General features: G+C 34.0%; 2 protein-coding genes across 3 annotated transcripts in view; one reads left to right on the forward strand and one right to left on the reverse strand.

Annotated features, from left to right (window-relative positions):
• Positions 1-5,104: 5,104 nt before the first annotated feature.
• On the reverse strand, positions 5,105-9,032 carry LOC141453970 (uncharacterized). Its single transcript, XM_074127661.1, has one exon. The coding sequence runs from the start codon at positions 8,625-8,627 to the stop codon at positions 7,638-7,640; it is 990 nt and encodes a 329-aa protein (XP_073983762.1). The 5' UTR covers positions 8,628-9,032; the 3' UTR covers positions 5,105-7,637.
• Positions 9,033-11,437: 2,405 nt separating this feature from the next.
• The window catches only part of LOC141453907 (uncharacterized), a 637,650-nt gene continuing 623,513 nt past the window's right edge, over positions 11,438-25,574 (forward strand). Inside the window, exon 1 of one of the 2 annotated variants that reach the window (XM_074127531.1) lies at positions 11,438-11,759. Coding sequence is in view for 1 of the 2 variants with exons in the window: in XM_074127530.1 (XP_073983631.1) it covers positions 17,450-17,455 (6 nt within the window). In the remaining variant the exon portion in view is untranslated. Of the gene's footprint in view, positions 11,760-16,993; positions 17,456-25,574 lie in introns of those variants that run through there. The other variant, XM_074127530.1, reaches the window with a different exon arrangement.

Consider the following 25,574-nt stretch of genomic DNA (forward strand, 5'->3'; position numbering starts at 1 on the left):
TCTCCGCAAGGGAATCCACATCTAGGTCGTTCCCTAAAGTATAATTTTATATGTCTACTTGCAGGCTTGTTGCTTATGATTCTAAGAAAATATACGGCTTTTATAAAAGATAATTAATAAAAACTGTAATAGAGTTCATAGTGTTACATTCATGAGAATAGTGGTTATGGTCCGTGTCTTCTCTCCTAAGGAGCCCCGTCCTAGAACCAAAAATATTCATGGTGTACTGTTTTATTTTCATGCTGGAGATCCCCATATAGTACGAATTCTGACCTGCCAATCAACCCGTGATTTCACCTTGTGAAAGGCAGGCGCGGGCGAGATGTTTTGTGCCCAAAATTAATTCTTTGATACACACCGGCGGATTGTTGACGAGAAAAGTTAGTAGTTATTAAATTTAAGATTTTTTTTTGTAAAAACAAAACAAAACATTTCTTAAAAACACTAAAAAAATGCCCATTTATAAGAATGAAACAGATTTAACTAAAGCTTACTAATCGAATTTAATACTTTCAGTTTTCCTACTCTGGAAATCATAATTATTGTTTAAAGACAAACTGCAAGCACTTTTTAATTTAAAACCCTTCAAAAGAAAATAAAAATTGTACATCACATTTTTTATCGACGTACCTACTTTTAAAATAAAAAAGTAAAAGAATTACTTTAACTTGATTCATGCCGTTGCTATTATTGCTCTCTAGTGGCGTTTTTATAAACTACTAAAGAACTGTAGTTCTATTAACTGTCGCTAGATAGCAGATAAATGTACTTGTAGAAGTTTTTGTTCTACTAAATAGCCTCTCTATGGTCTGGAGTAGAGACACTCGAATGTTTAGCCACACAAATCAAGTTTAAATATATTCTATTGTATTTAAAATATTTGAAAATTCAGATATTATTTACAGTATTATAGTTAAAAAAACTAAGCTAAGTACCACAATTTATAAGCCTATAATTAATAAGCAAGAGTAATGTTATGATGTACTGTATTGCTAATTGCTTTTATTTAATTTAAATTTTCAAAAACTTAAATGGCCTAAATCTTCTGTCTAATTGTTAAAAGGGCCTCTTCCTAAAAAATGTAATTCAGCGTATTGTTTATTAAAGAACATGAATTTTACATTGGACCAGTAAATTATTCCCTTTTCTTCAAGATTAGTAAAAGTCATTAATGGATTTTTTTAACTTACATTTGTATCTTATTATTAGCGCATACTAATTAAGAAATCCGTTTGTTTATAAAAGTTTACTTCTTTTAAAAGAAAATTGAAAAAAAAGAAGTTCTTAACAGTTCTTTCATTTGCCCTGTACAAAACCTATTTTACTTGGTACAGACATAGGCTAGTAAAATAGATCCTGAACTTAGCAATTATAAGGAGATTGTTTTTACATAAGTCAATAATTCCTTTACTTACTCAGACTACTTGTTAAGGGTGGGATGATTTTCTGTTGCTTTAATTTCTGATTCCATCTATTTTATTCCATCTATTCAATCTCTATAATTTAAACAGACTAAAGTTTGTTAATTCTGCAATACCTTAAATTTTCAACCTTAAATTCATAAAACAATAGTTTATAAACAAATTAAAGTTTGCTAAAACTATTCGACCGCAATATGATCATTTTACACAACCTTGAATTCATATAACAATTTTTGAAAGCTGCAAAACAGTTTTTGTTTTAAATTAGGATACTACTAGCAAATGAAACTTCATTGATGTTATTAATTAAACCACTTTTTTATCGTCTTATGCCACCTTTAAATTAAAAAAAAAAAGTTAAAGGGCATGAACAGATTATTACTTATTAAAAAGTGCTGACCAATAACACTTTACCTACTAATGAACTTTAGTTCTATAGATCGCCACTAGATAACACTTAAATACAGTTTTTTGGCATGGAGCACCAAGTTAAATATCATGCAAACAAAATTAAATTCAAATCATTCTTAAGAATATAATGACCACTTAAATAATCAGAATGTTATGAACAGAGCAAAACTCTAAGGTTTATTTGTAAGAAAAAACTTAGGAAACAACTGTGATATTACAATTATATATTACTTTTAAACTAATTTTGAATTTTCAATGAAGGGAATTAGCCTGAATTGGCTGTCTGATTATTTATTTTTATTGTACTTAAGACACGTCCATATATAATGTTATTGGCGCCGGGAACTTTTACAGTGCACAAAAAAAATATATATTAAAAAATAAAAAACTTTTAAAATAATGCAATTTAAAGCTGTTTTTTTTCAAAAACCTGAAATTTTGATCTAGTAGTAGTATTACATTTTTTAAAGTAAGATTAGTACCTAAGTGTAATAATTAAATAAATTCATGTGCATTTTCATCCTAATCATCTTTTATATCATCTTAACCATACAATTTTAATTCAGAAATAATAAGTCTACATGGAATAGTATACATGTAAAACTATGAACATCCTTCTTTAAAAAAAAATATTCTTCATGCTCTCAAATTCAGTCCAGTTTAAGTTTGTGATTGTTGGGTAATTTTAGGTATTTAATATTTAATGATCCCATATTTGCCACAGCTTGCTGAGTATTGGTGTCAAGAATGTACAAAAGTGTAGTACCTTCGATTTTCGCCATAAAATACATTTGCAGAGGATGGCGACCTTAAAAAATTTGGTAATCTATGCTCTAAAATGTAATTTCAATGCGATGAGTTCATTCATCTTACTATTTATGAAAATTTAAGACCACACGGTATCTGATTTACCAATTTTACTATTATTAATAACCCAATTTTTTATTATAATTTTAATATAATGGATTGCATCTTAAAATAAATACATTTGAAGTAAGCAATGATGGAAAAACTATACCCACACCCACCTCATCAGGATAGTGTATTAAGAGAAAATTGTTCAGAATGGAAATTGTCTTTATTGTCATAAAATAAAATATAGAATTATTATTGTAAATTTTCCAGGCAACTTCAACCCGTAGTCTAAGTAAAATACAATGAGGGTTACTTAATGTAGAGCACGTCCACCTAGTTTTCTAGTTGTATTCTCAGATAAGTCAATATTTATTGCAGCAAACCAACAATCACTATTCATGAACTATTTTGTTTGGAAGGTTTTCTGTCAAGATTTACGTGTGTACAATATGTTCATTTATAAAATTGACATTTTGATTTACTCTTTCTCCAGAAAAATGCAAAAAAAAAAATCGCTTTCACCTTCTTAATAGAAATAAAAGATCTGAACATTACTTTTTTAATTTTATTTACTTTTAAGTTATTTATTTAGTTCCAATCAGTGCATTATTGGGTACAAGCAGCAAGGATAAAGTGGAATATGTATATCAGGATGAAACATTTCGCTATCTATTATATCTCGCCCTCACGAAGTAGATCACGAGCAAACAGCATTTTAATAGGTTTAGGCATATTAACTTATCCTAAGTAAACATAAGTAAATGCAAAAATGAATGGAAATAGTAGAAATTCTTATTACAGTTCACCAAAAGAATGATTTTCAAGCAGCATTAATCGTCATTGAGGGCAGGGTAGAATGTTACAGACTGGCTCGTCCTTAAATCATGAAGTAGATGCAAAAATGAATGGAAATAGTAGGAATTCTTATTACAGTTCACCAAAAGAATGATTTTCAAGCAGCATTAATCGTCATTGAGGGCAGGGTAGAATGTTACAGACTGGCTCGTCCTTAAATCATGAAGTAGATGCAAAAATGAATGGAAATAGTAGGAATTCTTATTACAGTTCACCAAAAGAATGATTTCAAACAGCATTAATCGTCATTGAGGGCAGGGTAGAATGTTACAGACTGGCTCGTCTTTTAATCTTGAAGTAGATGCAAAAATGAATGGAAATAGTAGGAATTCTTATTAAAGTTCACCAAAAGAATGATTTTCAAGCAGCATTAATCGTCATTGAGGGCAGGGTAGAATGTTACAGACGGGCTCGTCTTTAAATCATGAAGTAGAATAGAATAGAATAGAATAGAAAAGAAATTTATTATTCTGGGACAATTGTCCCCTAAGAATAAATACAGGTACAAATAGAGGCCTTAATAGTTTGGCCTGTGATTATACAGAAATTAAATAAATAAATAAATATTTACAAAAGTGAAAATGAAAGTAAAAATAAAATAATAAAACAGCAGAAATTAAGGAAATGAATTAAAACAATTAGAATTTCGGAGGAAGCTGAATAGAAAGGAGATAACTGAATAGACGGGATTTAAAGATGGATAGGGTAGGAGCATGGCGGACAGATGAAGGCAAGGAGTTCCATAGAGAGGTAGCACGTATGAGGAAGGACTTGTCAAAGGATGAGGTACGGTGAGAGGGAATATAAAGATCAGATGAGCGAGATCTAGTGTTACGGGAATGGATGGAGGATTTAAACTTAAGGAGTTGAAAAATATAGGAAGGCCTTTGAGACTGGATGACTTGAAAAAGGAAAGAAGCCAAAAAATATTGGCGGCGATAGACAGGAAAAAGCCACTTCAACTCATCGTAGCAGTGCGAAATGCGAGAGTCTCTGGAAATGCTGAAAATAAATCTTATGAAGCAGTTCATGAGGCGCTTAAGCTTAGCTTCAATATCACCAGATAGACCGCCATACACTAAACAACCATAGTCGAAATGGGGGAATATAAGAGAGGAAACTAGGAGTTGCCGGGTCTTAATTGGAAAAAGGTGACGGGAACTATTAAACTGCTTAAGGATATGGATGGAACGGCGAGAGATTTGGGAAACATGGTTTTTCCAGGATAGGTTTTGATCGAAAGTGATACCAAGGTTTTTCACAGAGGAACAATATTTTATTGGGGTATTGTAAAGGAAAAGATTAGGAAGAGGAGCCAATGATTTAAGGAGTGGGTTGGAGCCAATAACTATAGCTTTGGTCTTTTCTACATTCAGGGTAAGCTTATTGTTCGTGGCCCATGCTGAGATGTTATTGAGGTCTTCTTGAAGTTTAAATACAGCTTCAAACAAATCCGACGGGGAAAAGGATATGTAAATCTGAAAATCATCAGCATAGAGGTGATACTGGGAATGAGAGATGGAAAGAGGAAGGTCATTGATGTAAATTGAGAAGAGGGTGGGAGATAGGGAAGAACCTTGAGGTACACCGCGTGACAAAGGAAGAAGTGAAGAAGGATTACTATCGGGAGTGACAACGAATTGGGAACGATTAGACAGGAAGGATTGGAACCAACGGAGGGTGCTATTGGAAAAAGAGAGGGATTGTAGTTTAGATAGCAGGATATGATGGTCAACGGTATCAAAGGCTTTGGAGAAGTCTAGGAGTATAAGGATGGTAAGTTTTTGGTCGTCAATAGCCGTCTGCAAGTCATGGGTAATTTTCAAGAGTGCAGAATGAGTGGAATAAGAAGGACGAAAGCCAGATTGGAGTGGATTAAGGAGATTGTTTTGTTCGAGGTAATTAGAAAGCTGGGATTGCACTAAACGTTCAAAGGGTTTGGAGAAATTTGATAAAATAGAGATGGGACGAAAATCAATAGGAGAGGTGGGATTTGAGATTTTATTTAGAGGACGGACTAGGGCTGTTTTCCAGCAGGATGGGAAAATAGAATTCTGAAGGGAGAAATTATAAATATGGTAAAGGACTGGCAATATCGCTGGGAGGCAGGCTTTAATTAATTTAACAGGAATGTTGTCAGGGCCATAGTCATTTGTACGGGATTTCAGAACTGAGGTTAGGAGATCTTCAGGAGTAATATGATGGAAAAAAAAATTGTTAGGATCAAAGGAGGGTAAAATGAGAGCAGGAACATTACAAGAGGCATTGGTTAAGAAGGAAGTGAAGTGGACGTTCAGGTCATCAGGAGATATTGAAATGGGGCAGGAGCGATTAGATCTACAGAGGGAAAGCTTACGAAGGATAGCCCATTTCGATTTGGAATCAGGAGCATTGGAGAGAGATAAGTGAATATGAAGGGATTTGGCTCGGCGGACAGAGGCCAGAGTAAGGTTACGCAGGAGCTTATACAGAGAGTAGTCATGAGGAGAACGCGTGCGTCTAAACCTCCTCCTGGCTGCCTCTCTTCTCCTCATCATGTCCTTGAGCTCCGGTGTAAGCCAGGGTGCAGGAGGACGTCGAACATGACAGGTTTTAATGGGAGCATGGGAGTCTAAGATGTTAAGGAGGTGATGTGTTAGGATTTCAACCTTGGTATCAATAGAGTCGGTATAAAATAAAGTTTCGAAAGGAAGGGTTTCAAGGTCAGTTTTTAATGGTTCAAAACAGAGGGAATCAAGATGGCGAAAGGAAAAGGTCCTAGGAACAAAAGGTGGGGTATGTAAATTATAAGTTATTTGAATGAGATCGTGAGCGGATAGGAAAGATACAGGGAGCTGCGACGAGGACAGAAGTTTATCTTGGGAGTCTATAATGAAAAGGTCAAGCCAGGTATCGGAAGAATATGTGTGATGAGTAGGAGAGTAAGGAACTACATAAAGATTCAAGGAATAGAAAAGATTTGTAAGGTATAACATTTCAGTGGACTCGACAAGCAGATTGGAATTGAAATCGCCAGCAAGGATTATATGAGAGTAAGCAGGGACAAGCTCAAAGAGGAGAGATTCAAAGGATAGGTCAAAAGGAACTCGGGGGGGACGGTAAACAACAACAAAAAGGAGGGGAGAAGAAGAAAGAGGAGAAGATATTTCGACAAACATATATTCAGGTTGGTGGGATTCGGAGGAAGGGGAATGAGCAAGGAGTCTAGCCTTCAGGCTATCATGAACAAAGAGACCCACACCTCCACCGGTACGGTCTTCTCTGTCACAACGCAAGAAGGTGAAATTAGGAATGGAAACTTGCGAGGAAGGAATGTAGGGTTTAAGCCAGGTTTCGGAAACTGCTATAATGTGATAGAAATTATCAAGGAAATACTGTAGGAATTCATCATAATGTGCAAGGAGGGATTGAGCGTTGACGTGGCAGGAGGTCAGGGCATTAGTCATTTAAGGAGCAGGAAGGATATAAATCAAGAGGGAAAACTGCTGCTGTACAAAAAAGAAGTGTATCTTCCACTTGTTTGAAAAATGAAAAATTGAAAATGATAAAAAGAACATAATAATGACACCATTGTAAATAGAAAGGTTCAAAGAAAAAAATTGCACATATAATATAAGAATAAGAACAAAAAAACCAAATAAAAACTACTTTATCAAAGGAATAAAAGAAAATTAGGTCTGTAAATGAGATTAAATCTACTTGTTTGAAAATTGAAAAATTGAAAATGATAAAGAACAAAATGATTAAAACATCTTTGCTATATAAAAAATTAAAAAGAAAAGATTTACATAAATAATGTGAAAATAGGTGCATAAAACCAAACAAAAAAACCACTTTATAGAACAAAATAAATGAAAATAAGGTCTGTAAATGAGACTGAATCCACTTATTTGAAAATTGAAAAATTAAGAAAGATAAAAAGAACAAAATAATTAAAACATCTTTGCTATATAAAAAGTTAAAAAGAAAAGATTTACATAAATAATGTGAAAATAGGTGCATAAAACCAAACAGAAAAACCACTTTATAGAACAAAATAAATGAAAATAAGGTCTTTAAATGAAATTGAGAGAAAAAGTGAACAGAAAAAATGGGTCAGGGAAAAACATCCAAGTCCTCTGGACTATTGATGACGACGACCGGAAGGCCATCACCCCGACGGCACTTCACCCGACCACCACTAAACCAGACGTATTTAACTTTGTCCGCAGATCTCTTCTGTCGAGCCAGCCAATACAAATGCCTGTTAGTAGCGGTCATCGCATCTCCGACGTAAACACGAGAGTCACTATCAGGGTAGCCAAGATGACGAGTGGAGAAATCCCTCTTTATTCTCCTCTGGCGTACCACCTCGTCCCGCAGAGACTGCCTAACGAACCGGGCCACAACAGCTCCAGGGGCGCCGTCCCGCCTCGGACCAAGCCGCTCAACGTGGTCCAAGTCGTCAGAGCTAATCTTTAGGCCTAGACCAGCGCAAACACTCACCACAACAGCAGCAGGCACCTCCTCTTGTTTTGAAGGAATACCTCGAATCTCAATAGTATTCCTGAGAAGTCGCTGCTCACTCGTGTTCACTCTAACCTCAAGAGCGGAGACTTTCTTTTTTAAAGTGCAATTCTCGGAGGAGAGAAGCTCAATTTGTTTATTTTGAGTCTCAAGCAGATTCTCAAGCTTCTTAAGCCTCTCAGAATTTTCGAAACTGAGTTCAGCTTGCTTGTCAAGTGTTGACTTGATATCTTTGAAATCACAGCCTGAATCCGGAAGCCTAACCTTCATCAATCTAACCTCCTCAGCCAACTCCTTCAATACCTCCCAGAGCTTACGTACACTTTCATCATTTAAAGAGGAAGCTGCAGAGGCCTCCGATGGTGTAACAGGCCTTTCGCTGTGTGGAAAATTTTTCTTAGCCGTGTCACAAGCAGGGCAAATCCACGTCTTATTTAAGGCTATAAGGTTATCAACATCCTTATCTTTCAAATTGCAGCATTTGCTATGATAAATAGCTTTACACTGCACATTAGAGCAGGTGAGTGATTTCTTATCATCCCTTGTAACCGTACTATTACATGCAGGGCACACCACCATCTTCAATTTACAATCAGTGCGAAACGAAAGCAAAAAAGCAATAAAAACAAAATTGGAAAAAGTAATACGCCCTTAATAAGATTAAGAGAGTACTGAATGCCACAGCAGTGAGAGCGTTATCAGTTGTCGTATAATGCACATGCGCACCCCACCACTGACACCTGACCACAGTTATCTCTTACCTGTCTCGTAACTAGATTGAGTTAAATAACTTCACTGTCCACTTTATTCAAGCTTACAGAAACTTTTAGCGAGTGTAAACAATCTATTCGGTAAAAACTGCACACTTTCACGGGCACACAGGTGAAAAATAAATTGCAGAAAATTACTTATAACACTAAAAACTTAATAAAAACGAGAGAGCAAAAAGTAGCGTGGTGACGGTACAAAAGTTCAGACCAAACTGTGCAAAAATGAATGGAAATAGTAGGAATTCTTATTACAGTTCACCAAAAGAATGATTTTCAAGCAGCATTAATCGTCATTGAGGGCAGGGTAGAATGTTACAGACTGGCTCGTCCTTAAATCATGAAGTAGATGCAAAAATGAATGGAAATAGTAGGAATTCTTATTACAGTTCACCAAAAGAATGATTTTCAAGCAGCATTAATCGTCATTGAGGGCAGGGTAGAATGTTACAGACTGGCTCGTCCTTAAATCATGAAGTAGATGCAAAAATGAATGGAAATAGTAGGAATTCTTATTACAGTTCACCAAAAGAATGATTTTTAAGCAGCATTAATCGTCATTGAGGGCAGGGTAGAATGTTACAGACTGGATCGTCTTTTAATCTTGAAGTAGATGCAAAAATGAATGGAAATAGTAGGAATTCTTATTAAAGTTCACCAAAAGAATGATTTTCAAGCAGCATTAATCGTCATTGAGGGCAGGGTAGAATGTTACAGACGGGCTCGTCCTTAAATCATGAAGTAGATGCAAAAATGAATGGAAATAGTAGGAATTCTTATTACAGTTCACCAAAAGAATGATTTTCAAGCAGCATTAATCGTCATTGAGGGCAGGGTAGAATGTTACAGACTGGCTCGTCCTTAAATCATGAAGTAGATGCAAAAATGAATGGAAATAGTAGGAATTCTTATTACAGTTCACCAAAAGAATGATTTTCAAGCAGCATTAATCGTCATTGAGGGCAGGGTAGAATGTTACAGACTGGCTCGTCCTTAAATCATGAAGTAGATGCAAAAATGAATGGAAATAGTAGGAATTCTTATTACAGTTCACCAAAAGAATGATTTTCAAGCAGCATTAATCGTCATTGAGGGCAGGGTAGAATGTTACAGACTGGCTCGTCCTTAAATCATGAAGTAGATGCAAAAATGAATGGAAATAGTAAGAATTCTTATTACAGTTCACCAAAAGAATGATTTTCAAGCAGCATTAATCGTCATTGAGGGCAGGGTAGAATGTTACAGACGGGCTCGTCCTTAAATCATGAAGTAGATGCAAAAATGAATGGAAATAGTAGGAATTCTTATTACAGTTCACCAAAAGAATGATTTTCAAGCAGCATTAATCGTCATTGAGGGCAGGGTAGAATGTTACAGACTGGCTCGTCCTTAAATCATGAAGTAGATGCAAAAATGAATGGAAATAGTAGAAATTCTTATCACAGTTCACCAAAAGAATGATTTTCAAGCAGCATTAATCGTCATTGAGGGCAGGGTAGAATGTTACAGACTGGCTCGTCCTTAAATCATGAAGTAGATGCAAAAATGAATGGAAATAGTAGGAATTCTTATTACAGTTCACCAAAAGAATGATTTTCAAGCAGCATTAATCGTCATTGAGGGCAGGGTAGAATGTTACAGACTGGCTCGTCCTTAAATCATGAAGTAGATGCAAAAATGAATGGAAATAGTAGGAATTCTTATTACAGTTCACCAAAAGAATGATTTTCAAGCAGCATTAATCGTCATTGAGGGCAGGGTAGAATGTTACAGACTGGCTCGTCCTTAAATCATGAAGTAGATGCAAAAATGAATGGAAATAGTAGGAATTCTTATTACAGTTCACCAAAAGAATGATTTTCAAGCAGCATTAATCGTCATTGAGGGCAGGGTAGAATGTTACAGACTGGCTCGTCCTTTTAATCTTGACGTAGATGCAAAAATGATTGGAAATAGTAGAAATTCTTACCAAAGTTCACCAATAGAATGATTTTTAAGCAGCATTAATCGTCATTGAGGGCAGGGTAGAATGTTACAGACTGGCTCGCCCTTTTAATCTTGAAGTAGATGCAAAAATGAATGGAAATAGTAGGAATTCTTATTACAGTTCACCAAAAGAATGATTTTTGCTATGATTCCTGCCTAGATTCACCAAAAAAACGGTTTTTAATTTTAGGTGACCACTTGCTAGAGCAGTAGAAATTGGCCACTCGAAAGCGACAATTTCTTACTTTCTAGAGCGATAATAAAATAATTTCTATGTCTTCACACAATGACAAGTTTAGTCCGATATTATACAAGAGGAGTCATGGTGATTCGATGGTAGAAGCGGAAGAATAACGTGTAACTTAGAATTTTAAATTCTGGCTAATTACTCATATTTGTCAACTATTGTACTTTTAGTATTTTTAAAAGCCAAAAGTAAATAGAAAGTACTTAGTGTCGCAAAAGACTGGAGCAGTTGATGTGCCCGAAAAAAGTACTTCGAGGTAAGCAATATTCTTGATAGAATTAGTACTAATTTGGTTGTTTAGACGTAAGATTTTTTGAAGAGATTATTTATATTGAGCGTTCCAGTACTTTGTAAAATTTGTATCCAATCTGTATCGTCGCTATTAATTAGAACTGGGTAATTCTGTTCTCATGTTAAGTTGGTTACTCTGTGCATATTACGTATTTGCCTTTCCAGCAGATGATCTGATCAGTCATGGCGGTCGTATTACTTTATGTATTCGTAACTTGGAGTTCATAAATGTTTCTTGGCATTATTGATCACTGTTAAAGTTCGTTCTTTTTATAGTAATTACTGTTAAGTGAATCTTAGTGCATGACATTCAGTTTTTTTGATGTTAAATAGTGATTTCTATTGAATTATTTTATAGACTGCAGTTATCACTTGGGGCTGGAGTTCTGTTCATGGTACTGAATCATCTTTTTAAACAAGGTAGGATTTTATTTAACATTAATTTAATTGAAATGTATAATTAAATTATTTGTAGTTTCTGTTGAAGAAAATCCAAGGCTTGGTTGAAATTTATATTGCTAAATAAATATTTTAAAATCCCAACTGTCTCTTGATAGGACGTTAAAAGGTTGGACTGAATTTAAATATTCTTAACTACTAAAAAGAGAGTAAGTCTATTTTAAATACAATCTTTTGGTTATTTGTTCACATTTAATATTTTACGTTTTGAGTTTCGCTACAATAGAAAAGTTTTCCTGGTTAGAAAAACATAAACCCAATAAAAAGGTCAATTATCTACTTTCAATTTTTTTTTTTTACGTTTCGAACAATCAGTGTTAATTTTCAATCTTGAAAATTCTGACTTGTAGAAATGAAATTTTAATTATTTACATTTATTGATGAATAAAGTTGATTGTATATTATAAAAAAGCTTTTTTTAACGTGTGATTATAAATCTTGAGTAATGTAATTTATGCTGTAATGTTCAATTAACTCCATTTCGATTTCTTTATTTTTTGTTATTGACAGAAAAATATTTCAGAATTTTATTTTAGTTTCATCACCATTTCATTGAAAGAATCTATTTTTAGAGTTCATTCATTATCTGCATTATTCTGTTATCCTCGAAACTTCCTGTCGCTGTTAAAGACTGTTCTCACAATGGATGCTGCCTGGACCCAATGAAAGTTCCTGTCCATTAGTTGAGCACCCCTCGACTCTTTTTTCAATTGGAGTTAAAAAGGAGGTCCTTCGTTTCCTGTCCTGAATACTTCCTTCATAAACCTTCTGATATTATTTGTCAAGAAAAATACAGTTCTCTGGTTTATATATTTTACTTTACTGTATCTAACTGTATTGAATTTATTTACTTTTTTTGACGCTCCTTTATTATTCTTATAGTTTGGAAAAAGATTTATTTTTAATCAACTAGAATTTTTCTTACCCCTATTAATAAGGAAGCAGGAATTTTAATGATGCTGTTTAAAAATACTAGTCAATTTAAATTGTTACTTGTAAAACAATTTATACTACAGAGGTTTGGTTTTCTGTTGACAAAACGTAAAAATTAAGTTGAGACTCATATTATTCTACAATATCGTTGCCTCATCCACTCGATCTTGAGCCTTGAGATGCCATCCTTCGGAGGTTGTCTTCGACATCCTTCATCCTCTATGTCGGAGTCGTCTTTGGCTTCCCATATGATATTTCTTTTGGCAGCCTTACTTCAGATACTAGTGAGCTATTTTTTCTCGACCTAACCATTTATATGCTCCGTGCAAAGCTAGTTTACTTTCACATTGCTCGATTTGCCATTCCCTACTTTTATTTATTTTGCGGAGGTTTCCTTCCTCTTCCCCGAACCTCTTCTTGGGTTTTCATTTGTTAGCTTTTAGTCAGCAAGGTTAGTATAGAATCTGACCGTTGGTCTGGTCACAGTTTTGCTGTTAATTTAGCCTCTCCAGACAGTTTCTTGTATAGTAGAGCCTTTATTAGTACGCATAGGCAACAATTTCCTGCCGCAGTCTATTCAATAACTTCCGTGCTCATCTCATTTTTAGTGACAATGGACGCCTGGTATTTCAAGCTGGTTCAAACCTTTTTTGTTTACAATCGTGCCATTCACGCTGTGGTTTCAAAGCATTCAAATAAATATTTAGGTTTTTCCTCGTTTCTCCCTCTGCCCATATTTATCCAACTCCTCAAAAAACTCTTCCGTGGGTAGCATTTCTCTTTTCTATGATCAGGATGTCGTCCGCATATGACAATCAGTGCCAACCTGTTTTTAATAGTGCCTTCATGGTTGTTGGTTTATTGACTCAGATTGCCTGCACCTAATTGGGATTAAATAAAATAACGTTTAAACAACAAGGATCTTCATTTCTCAAATCTTTCTAACCCTGAAGCTTTCTGTACCTTCTACACTTTAACTTGTTGTCTTGCGTTTGTACCACGTTGTACCAAATAAACTGTACCAATTTGGTATAGTATATATTTGTACCCGGGTCGGCTATTGCTTAATCTCCCTTTACACTTTGGTCCACATATGCTTTGCTCGTAATCTACAAATAAGTGATGTATATCTATATTATACTCGCAGGATTTCTTATTCTACAACATTTAACCAAAAAGCTATGAGAGAACAGATCAAAATCACTCTTGACAACAAAAGACTTACTTATGTATTTGTATTAGAGCCTACCTGGGGCCTACACTTTACACTACATTCTTTAAAATCTTCAATTATTATTATTTTTGTTCTTTGCGTCATAAATAACATTTTTTTGTAGTCAGAGGACCTCCCAAAACGAGTATTTCTGGTGGAAAATTAATATCGAAAACCGTTCACGAATAGATAAAATTGTAACTTTGATCTTAAATTTCTCGACTAATATTAGGGATATCGAAAGAGGGTCAACGTCATTTTTCACAACTTTTTATGTAGTTTTCATAATCATTGTTAGAAACCAGTGGTCCTTATGAAACCCCAATCAGCTTTTTAGCCGTAACTCTGCCAAAAATGAAGATACACCATCGGGGGTGGAAAATTTGAAAACTAAACTAAAAAACATATGGTTTATTTAATGAGTTTTTCCAGATTGCCGCTTTCCTAAAAAGTTATTAGCGATTGGTGCGTTTTAAATGGATCACCCTGTATAATCTCATCACAATCCCCTGGTGCAACATTTTTCTTCCAGTACATTTACAGACAATACTCTTAGCCATCTTAAAAGACTGTGGCCTCGCGAACTCCTCTCTGAAGACGAGAGTCCATAGACAATGAAATGTTGGAGCGTTACTATTGGGTAACTTCTTCACTCTGAGTATATTGTGGACATTGTGCACTATTACCCTTAATATTTATACCGCAATAAATGCGCTGATTGTAACTAAATAAACGATAAAAAAATGACCCTTTTTAGAAAGAATAATCGATAAAACAACACTGAATCTTATAAACATCTATTTTATAAATTAGGGTTGAAATGGGTGTTGCTAGTGGTGTTATTATAAATAACCAACTCCTATCTAAACTATTAGCTAAATTGACAAAATACTCTCCCAGCTATTTAGGAAGTCGTTAGCATTTGTCTTCCTTACTTTATCTAACAACGGAAATAATACTTAGTTAAATAAAATTTCCGCTTTTCCTGCTACAAAATAAAATATAATCTTACATACCCATCAAATTCTTGAATGTATAAAGTTTTCGCTACTTAATTCTCCGGATGAAGATTTAACGGAAACAGTTTGATGAATTTTAATAATTTTTACAAGGTTTTTTTTTATTATTATTTTTTATAACTTCCGGAAATACTCGGTTTAAAGACGGTTAAACAGAAAATGTTATTATTATTTATTAAAATATTTTCAATATCTTTGGCACGAATTTGAACGAACCCGAATTTCTCCTGCTATAATTCACCATTTTTTTAACTCGTACTTTTCATCAAACTACGAATATAGAAACGATTTTATTCCTTACTAACAATTACTCACTAATTAAAACTGTCCAGTCGGACAGTTGTATAAGAGTTGATCGTCAAAAAAGTGCACGAAAAAGCGTAACGTTGAAAAACACCCAACTTTGACAATTTTTTTTTCTCTTTTTCTATAAAAGATAAAATTCCCAAATTTTCTTTAAAATATAGGGAAAATCCTCCTTTATAACTGTAATTTTATTTTGCAATAACCTAGATCTGGTAGATTTCGAGAAAAAAGTTGCCGAAAATGAGCGAAAACGGCATTTTCAAAAATTGTTCTTGTTACCTCTTTTGTAAATAACATAGCGCCAAAACGTGCCAACCGATTTTCATGAATGAGGTGTCATTCGATGCGGAATTTTATGTAGATGATCCTTTTAGAAGTCTCGAAGCTGGGCCTCATAAAGGGGGAGTTTGCCCATACCAATTAAGGCCCTCTCTGAAACTATTATTACTAATATTTCTATAACGCTTAGTCCGATTTTGATATAATTTTTGAAGGATGAAGTGGTTAAAGCTTCACCTAAATAACTTTAAAGTGCCATCATGCCCTTACACCTACTAAGAGAAAGTACTGCAACCGTGCATATTAGAAGTTTAATTTCTCTTTACTTTTAGGGAGAAGTATTGCAATCGCCGTTTAATTTTTCTTACTTATCATTAGAGGAAATACAGTATTATCAGATTAAATTTGCTATTTAAGTACAAATGCCTACCTATTTTATTCAAAAAGGTTTCTCAAGAAAATTATAGTTGAAGATTCTTTGGGGACCCCAACTAAAGCATTCTTTTAAAAGAACTCCCAAAGAAAAGGGTATAAGAGTTCATCAACCCATATAATTAACTTTTTAAACCATAAGTTTTTGTTAGAAGATAGTTAATGAGATAGGTTACTTCGAACAAATTTTTTATATATCAAAATAGCCAGCTTAGGGTCTGTGACATCTAAACATTAATGAAAAATTAATGCAGTAAAATTATTAAAATTATATCAATTAAGTATGAATGAAATTATGGGTTCTTGCTGATTTGTGTACCTTTTGGCGTTTAATCAACTCTTATACTTAACTTTTTATACTTAACTAAGTTTTTGTTAAAGAGTACAGATTATAGGGGTTCAATATGTACAAAGGTATGTAAGTAGTCGTATGGGTTAGCAAAATCAACTATAAAGATCAATACAAAACTTAAACAAGGCGCCACAATAGCCGAGGCCCACATAGTTTGAGATGTCTGGGTTCGATACCTGGTATGAAATTAAGGGTTCTTGCTGATTTGCGTACCTTTTGGCGTTTAATCAACTCTTATACTTAACTTTTTATACTTAACTAAGCTATTCCTGGAATTTTTTATTTAATGGTTTTATGTGAGAAATGATTAGAATATTTGTTTGTTGCCTCTGTGCGCGACACTAATTTGTGGTAGTTGAAGGTTAAGGGTTTGCCTGAATGTAATTATAAGACATTTAATTTTTTTTTTTAAATTACACGACAAAATATAGGGTCTTTAAAATAAATATCAAGTTCCAAATAGTTAGTATAGTTAGTGCGCAAAACTAGAAAAAATTGGAATCCTTAGAACTGTGAGCAGGCGGGGGCTGTCAACTGCCGCCTCTGTAACTTTGTATTACCAGAAAACGTTCCCGCCCACCCTTGTGGTGGCAGTGTTGTACGGCGCGCAACTAGCGCGCGCTTTTCTCACCCTGAAAACGACAACAGTCTGTTGGGTAGTGTAACCTACACACCAGTCAAACTCGTAACTTCCTACAGATAGCGTGGCCCTCCGCTCCAATTCTTTGATAGAAAAAAAAAAAAAAAATTCTGTACGAAGTACGTGGTGCATCCGGGATTATGTCTTCAACTTTTTCTTGGTTTTTAATTTACACACAATGTTTAAATAAACTAATTTAATTTAATTTTAAATTGAAACGAGATAAAATAAAATATTTTTTTAATTTTTTTGATCGTGTATCGAGGCGATATGCGCGTCACCGTAAGAAAATCACCGAACAAAATTATTACGTGTATCAAATATTAATTACAAAAAAATTAATAATAATCTAATGTTTAAATTGGTTGAGTTTTACAGTTTGAACGGGATAAATTCGCGAACTGAGCATTAATTATGTTCGTAAAAAGAGAAATTGGTTCTAGTGATTGCGGTAATTGAAGAGGTTAACCCGTTGAGATGAAGGTAAATTGTTTTCATTTAAATTTGTAATTTGCAAAATTTTAGTCGCATTTTAGATTCATTAATAAAAAATATTAAGGAATTAAATTAGGGCCTAATAAAAAATATTAATTGTAATATAAAATTATATTAATTTATTTATTATTATCTTTATTAGAATAAAATATTAAATTTAATATTCTAATATGAGTATATCGTTTTTTATCAATTTTTAACTTTTTATATATTAAATTTAATGTATTCGTAAATAATTTTTAATTTAGCCATTTCAAAAATTTAAAAGTATTTTTGTGTCTTCATGTTTACATAAAAATAAATTATTTATTGAGAAAATTTAAATTAACGGAGATGCACTTCTTTCATACTTCGCTTGCAAAATCAGTGTCTTTGGCGCTATAAATTTGTCTAAAATATATATATTTTTTTTAAATATGTAGAGAAACTATGATCGAATAGTTTACTTCGTGAACACTCGGCTCCTTGAAACTGGATTTTTGGCCATGTTTTTCACCCATGGTTTCCTTAATGCTGTTTATCTATCTAATTAGGCTGAAATTATCTTCCCCATATTATAGAAAAGTAGTTGATCGAAGAGATGAGCAGATCTTTTACATCTTTTGGCCTGTAAAGTAGAATTAGGTGTGTTTATTATGGGAATGGCCATCCAAGACTAACGGAAAGACTTTCTGCGGTCATTGCGGGAAAATGAAACCATTTATTTTATTTCTCTTTAAAGAAACCTGTTAATTTTTTTTTTGAAGTATTAACTAACCCTGATGAGTTCGATGTACCTTAACTTCCGGAATAGCTTTACACGAGCCGCGGTATCGTATCCAGAAATTACCAATCATTTTTAAATATATACACCAATATAGTTTTGGTATATTTATTTAATTTTAAGAAAAGATAAATACCAAATTCTCTTCACACTTGCAACTTTTTAAAAAAAAAAAAACTGCTCAGTTGCATTCTATTGAATTTAAGTTAGGCGTTTCCTTGCACTTCGTTATCCCAATGCTAGTTACCACAAACTTCATCCGTCTGATGTTTTTCTTTTATTGATTTTTTAGAGCGTCGAGAATAAGGCCCCATCAAAATCATGAAGAGGAAAACATTACGATTGAAGCCATCGCTAGTCTATAGTTTTAATGGTCCGGTAATCGGAACGCTCAATTTCATTCACCAAACAATTTTTAGCCACACAAAATATTTGAGACTAAATTGTGTCTTGAAATTCATCAAGTTACATCATCAAATTATCAATTAGATTCTATCTTGAAAACCATTCAAGTCTTTAGTCCTACTTACTTCTTTAAAGTCCCTCTCTGCGGCCCAAGATTTTTATTTTATAATTTTTAATATAAAATCAACAAGATACTGCATTTGCTCGGGTCAACTGGGAATTAATTATACAATGTTTTAATTTATAATTAATTTTTAAAACAAGGGTAAGTAATACCCATCTTTTCAGGAGGGCTTTACATCTAAATGCCAATAAAATCCTAGGCCTATACCAATATATCTTAGCTTTTGCGGGCTTCACTTCTAATCGCTATCTTCATATTCTCCTCTGCTGACCGACGAAGCTTAGGTCTCTATCCAGGTTCATTTTTGCATTTCTAACCAGCGTTGCGGAACGAAGACTATTTGTCTGGTCGTATCACAGCCTCTTTTAGCTAGTTCTTGATGTTTCAGCGGTCTTTCTTTAGATAAAAGTATGATTCTATTTCGGTTAATTTCATAGATGTAAAATGTTCTCTGCTTTAAGTAATTTAGAAATATGTAGTTATTTTTTTAAATTAATATCTTGTATTAATACAAATAGAGTCGCTCAATACTAAATTCAGATTTTTTTCGGCATATTTAAATTAAATTTGTTGAATTAAATTATTCTTAAATAAAGTTGTCTAATTACGTTATAAAATTGTTATATTCAGCATTTGGGGTAATCTTTTATTCAAGTTTTACAAAATTCTTTATTAGGGATCTTATAACGATACTACCTGAGTCCTGAGTCGCCATTGCTGAGCCATCATAATATTTCTTTGGTTTAGTGCTGCACGAGACCGAGACGAGGCGAGACTTTATGCAGTCTCGGTCTCGGTTTTTTGAATTTTTGTTTAAGTATTAAAAGTGGTTTGCTATTAATAATCTTTTCAAAAAATGTTATTATTTTTTAATAATTATTTTAATTTATATATTGGTAATGAAAATGTGTGTAAAAGAAGACAACTACTTACACTTCAATGCATCATATATTACTATTACTGTTATATATCTTTATATAATTTCAAAAAGATGTTAAAAACGCGCCAAATGAAAGACCCAAATAACATATCTGCCTACTATAACAAGTCGATTCGTGAAATAAAAAATACACCTCCCAACAAACTTCCCGCTCCATTAGTTATGGCTGTTGGTGAAGATAAAGAATCTGGTGATTCACCTTTTGACGACGACGACGACTGCATCAATATTTTTGCACTATTTGCTCAAAAATCAACAAATATCACCGAAGAATGGAAGACAGAAATAATTACACCAAATTAGACCAAGCACCAGTAGACGTTGACATTTTAGAATGGTGGAAAACACTTGAGAATTCCTTCAAAAATTTGTCTAGAATGGCGAAAGATGTTTTTAGTATCTGTGCAACTTCAGTGCCATCGGAAAGATTATTTTCGCAAGCTGCGATGATAATGACCAATAGAAGATCTTCTCTAACTTCTGACTCAGTAAAAGCTCTTTTATGTATCAATGCTTGGGCAAAGTGTATCTTAAAAACGAAAATTTGTGGCAATATTTTTTAGGTGCATAGATAGTCTTTTTTTTCAAATTCATTAATTCTAAAATATAATTCAAATAATATCTAAGTTCAAAGTATTAGATTATTAATAGTGAAATTTATGAAATTGAATGAATGAATGATATGAATAGTGAAATTTAGTGAATTTATGTAAAAATTAGGTAATTCGAAGGGGGCCGCCACGGTAACCGAGCGGTGCGAGACCTGCGAAGATAATGTGTATTGTGGTACTGGGTTCGATTCCCGGTCTTAGGCCTTAGATTTTATTTAATGGTTAATATGAGAAATTTACAGTAAAGTATGTTTGCTAGTCGCCTCCGTCCGCGACACCTAATTGGTAGTTGGACGTAAAACCCCGCCTGAAAAAGTAGTCGATTACTTTACTTTGCTTACTTTACTTATGTAATTCGAAGTCAAAAGATGTAGTAATATTGGACATATAGAATAAAATCGTATCTTTTAATAATTAATTCAATACCCGTAATGATTATTTATTAATAAAGAACACAATTTTATAACTTTGTAGCTAAAAATTAATATTTGAAAAACCGAGACGAGACCGAGATTTCTCGACGAGATATATATCATGTCTCGGTCTCGGTTGCTCAAGTCTCGTCTCGGTCTCGGTCTCGGTACCGAGACCAAGATTTGTCACGTTTCTCGTGCAGCACTACTTTGGTTTTAAAGAAATTTATTAACAATGTGACAGTGCCTTCATGATAACATAGTTCATAAGTTTGATACCTCGATGGCTTCAATTTTAAATTAACATTGGAATAAGAAAAAGAAAAGTATTTAAAGAATTCATTAACAAGATTGTTGCTAATTAAAAAAAAAGTAATGAAGTTATTTTCGGAATGCCCATTAAATGTTAATTAAGAAAACATAATTAAAAGGGAAGGAAACTAAAATCCAACACATTTATTTGCATCAATATGATTAACAAACGAGAGCTTGGGTTTGTTAATTAAGTGTTGCAACAATTACACTAGAAATTGTTGCTAATTTAGTTTAAACTCAATTTCATGTGAGTGTGAAGTTTTCTGTTTTGAATTTTTTTTATTTTTCATTTTCACGCGTGTTACTTAACTTACGTAAGAAAATTTTGTTCTTTCACAAAACAATGGAACATTTATCAGTCTCGTTTTCGTCGAGTAACAGGTTTATCTGACCTGGCGAATATTTATCTGTTTTAATATAAGGGCCCTTAAGGTACAAGCACTTTTTGGCCCTTCACTGAGTTATTTATTATTCACCAAGTTAGGTTTATTTATGCTACACATTCGCTAAGAATATATATTTTATTTTTCATACGTCACTACCTTTTTTTTATTGTAAGAACAACTTTCATATTATAAGAGCTTTTATTCTTTGACCTTGAACACTTTTGCAGTGATTTTTTTTTTGAGTTTTCAACTGTAAATAATCATATTTTTGTAGTTCCATTTGTTGGAAAAATTAGTGTTTCGAAAGTGTTGTGTGGTTTTGTTTGAACACGTCATCCTCAAACGCTAAAAATCGCTGGAAGCTTCAAACTTTACAGGGTACCATACTTAGATATTGAAATTTCTTAGCTTCCAGTACCACTTTATAGAGAAATTTTTTTCTCTGTCTCTGTAACAGACAGTTGTAAAAAGCTGCTAGAAAGAGAAAAATCTAAGAGGCCTGCAGCTGGGATTCGAACCCATGATCTCCGTGTTGGAATCCAGTATTCGCTAACCACTCAGCTAAACCTTTCCCCTCTATCGTTATTATTAGTAATCTTTATTATTATATTGTAACTAAAAATTCAGGAGTAAAAATTATTTTCATCTTTTTATAAGTCCTTAAAGTACCATTATTTTTGTGAAAAGATAGAGAATTAATTTTAGAAAATGAGAAATATATTATAACTTGACTATCTTGGCGGTTATATCGTTCATTAATTTTAATAAAAAATAAATTCGTGGCCGTAATTCCAAAAAATAACCAGTTCAAACGTGAACTTCTATTAACAACTTTGTCTATATATCTTGATTGACTGATTGGTACGCTGTGTGTCTAGCAACCCGATCTATTTGGGCAGCACCCTTTGTTTTGCAAATACGAGGGGGTACCCAAAAAAAACCGGAATTATTTTTTAAAAGCTATTTATTTACAAATTTTTTACAGAACAACCTTATCCCCTTCAAAATACTCTCCTTTACAACTAATACATTTGTCCCACCGGTGCTTCCACTGTTCGAAACATTTTTTGTAGTCATCTTTAGAAATGGCTGACAGCTCCTTCTTCGTTTTTTTCTTGACCTCTTCAATGTTGTCAAATCGGTGACCTTTCATGCCCTTTTTCATGCGTGGAAATAAGAAAAAGTCGCACGGAGCCAGGTCAGGCGAGTAAGGTGCGTGGGGCAGCGGGAACCATGCCATTTTTAGCCAAAAACTGTGTAACAGAGATGGCTGTGTGTGCAGGTGCATTGTCGTGGTGGAAGAACCAGTCTCCTGTTTGCCACAAATCGGGTCTTTTTTGGCGAACACTATTGCGCAATCTTTTCAAAACTTCCAAATTAAACAAGGTTTGATTGACGGTCTGACCTGGGGGGACAAACTCTGAATGGACTACGCCTTTGGCATCAAAAAAGCAAATCAGCATTGTTTTGATGTTTGACTTGACTTGACGACATTTTTTTGGTCGGGGTGAAGATGACGTCTTCCATTGGCTCGACTGTTGCTTTGTTTCTGGGTCATAACCATAGCACCATGACTCATCACCAGTAATGACCTTTGACAGAAAGTCTGGATCAGTTTCAAGCTGTTGTTTCAAAGCACGACATGTTTCAACTCGATGTTCTTTTTGATTGTCAGTCAGAACTCGAGGAACAAACTTGGCAGCAACCCTTTTCATCCCCAAATCTTCCGTTAAAATTCGCTGAACCGAGCTCCAAGATAACCCACTACTCTCTGACAGTTGATCAATTGTCTGTCGACGGTCTGTGAACACCAGCTCTCGAATTTTTTCAACATTTTCGTCGATTCGGGCAGTTGATGGACGTCCAGAACGAGGTTTGTCATCAATCGACATGTCGCCATTTTTAAACCGAGTAAACCACTCGTATACTTGAGTTTTTCCCATAGCGTCATCTTTGTAAGCTGTTTTCAACATTAAAACACTTTCATCAGCATTTTTGCCGAGTAGAAAACAAAATTTCAGAGCTGCACGTTGTTCACTTAAACTTGCCATCATAAAAAACGATAAAAGAACAAAACAGCGCTGGTAAAAACAATCACTGCAGATGAACAGAACAAGCCAGGCAGACAACACAGGCAGGACTGAACTGGCAAGGAATTGCGCTATACAAGTCTAGCGGCAGAAATGCGTACTACATAAGCTCCATGCGCGGCAACGCAATTCCGGTTATTTTTGGGTACCCCCTCGTATTTGCATTAAAATGTTTCTCTCCTTGCAATTTTCCGAATATCGATTTAAATGCATTTCCTTTGCACTTTGTGCGCACGTTAAAATACATAAACAGTATTTTCAGCTACGCATTTCATCATTAAAATTTTATTATTTTTGTATAGTTTTGAAAATAAATAATATTTATTGTAATGAAAATGTTTTAAAGGAATTTACGTGTTTAGCAAATGTGTAAACACTATTTTTATTGCACTTTTATGCTATATTAAAACAGAAAATGTTGTTATGAGGTGTTTGCTGGAAGTGTTTGGATATAAAACATTTCACGAACTATAGTAAAAAAGAAAAAAAGAACAAAAACTGACGTTACATGTTAAGATGAAAACTTTTCCTTTCTTACACTTGCCAGCATCTGTTATTGTAACAAGTGTGTATATACATGTTCAAACATGTCGGTTAACCTTAGTTTTCTTACATAACCTATATTTTATCGCTTGTAACTAACCAAATGTAAATGTAAACACGTCTTTTATTATGCATCATACATCCTTTTAGAAAGTATTGAACAAAGTTAATCGTAATAAAACGTTATTCTTGTAAATAAATACAATTTCTAGTTATAACTGGGATTCGAGCGGGATTAATTAAAAATCCAAATGAAGCATAAAAAGAAAAATAATAGATTTCTTATTATAATTAAAATGAGCTAAAAGATTCAGTAAAAATTTTCTTTTTATTAAGGGAATTTATATTCGTATACATCCCTCTATCCCTAAAGAAGTTCCTGAAGTTCCTAAGCCAAGGGCGGGTGTTGGTCTAGTGGTCAAGAGCGTGGCTTTGAGTGTAGGAGATCCCCGGTTCGAATCCAGCGTATCACTACTTTTTATTTGTTAGAAAAAAATTGTTTGCTGTAAAGTATGAGTTCTGTCCCAGCTAACGATATCTAATCGGCAGTTAGACGTTAAGCCCCGCCTAAAAAAATTGGCGATTACCTTAATTTAAAATGAGCCAAAAGAATCAGTAAAAATTTGCTTTGTTTCGTTTTTAGGTTTCTGTAGCGAAGGAAATAGTCACTCTGGAGTGAACATTAAGGGAATTTCAGTTTATATTCATATACATCTCTCTATCTCTAAAGAGGTTTCTGATAAAGGGCACCAATGTAACCGAAACGTAGATATTTAGAGAGAGAAAATGTGGTTAGGACCGGCAGTGCTGGATAATATTTTGGATTTATTTTTTAGTTGGAATATCAAAATTGGAAATTAGACCCAATCGCAATATTTCCGTTTACTCATAGAAGAGTAAGCAAAAATAAAAATTGGCACTCGATACTCAACTGGTTGCAAAATTTCGAGTCAAGTGGTTTCCATGTTGTGAAGTATTGAGAATGAGAGTGGCGGGTATTTGTTGGGAGAAGAGTATGGTATGAGCATAAATGTAAAAGGTTCGAGCAAACGTTGGTAGTTCTCCAATGCAAATAAGGGTTACTTTCTGGGAGAAGATACTACATAGTCCCCCAGCTTCATCCTTCTGAAAGTTACCATGATAGCAAAATGTCCTTCAACTGTTCTCTAATATAGCGAAAACAAGGAACCCCCGGGTGGGTATACAACATCTGGTAGATACTGGTTTAGCATAGCCAGTTCGCCTTAACCACAGCTAAGTTTATTCTAGTTTTGCATGATTCTTGCTTCCCTCTTGCTTAGTGTACTGGGTTTGGTGAAGAGATTCACCCTATTGCTCCGTATGTTTCTCTTCATTAGAGGCTAGACAAACCTGAGAGAGACAGACTGGAGGGAACTTCCGCTCATAACGGTTGAGAGGAGTATTGCGCTGGCTTTTTGCGTAAAAGGCCACTGAATTGTAATTTGGTTGTTAGCTATTAGAAGTGGCGCTAGAATTAATAGTGGACCAAGTAGTAC

The sequence above is a fragment of the Rhodnius prolixus genome, unplaced genomic scaffold (genome assembly GCF_049639745.1).
Source record: "Rhodnius prolixus isolate KJV_2025 unplaced genomic scaffold, Rpr scaffold_9, whole genome shotgun sequence".
NCBI classification, from domain to species: domain Eukaryota; kingdom Metazoa; phylum Arthropoda; class Insecta; order Hemiptera; family Reduviidae; genus Rhodnius; species Rhodnius prolixus.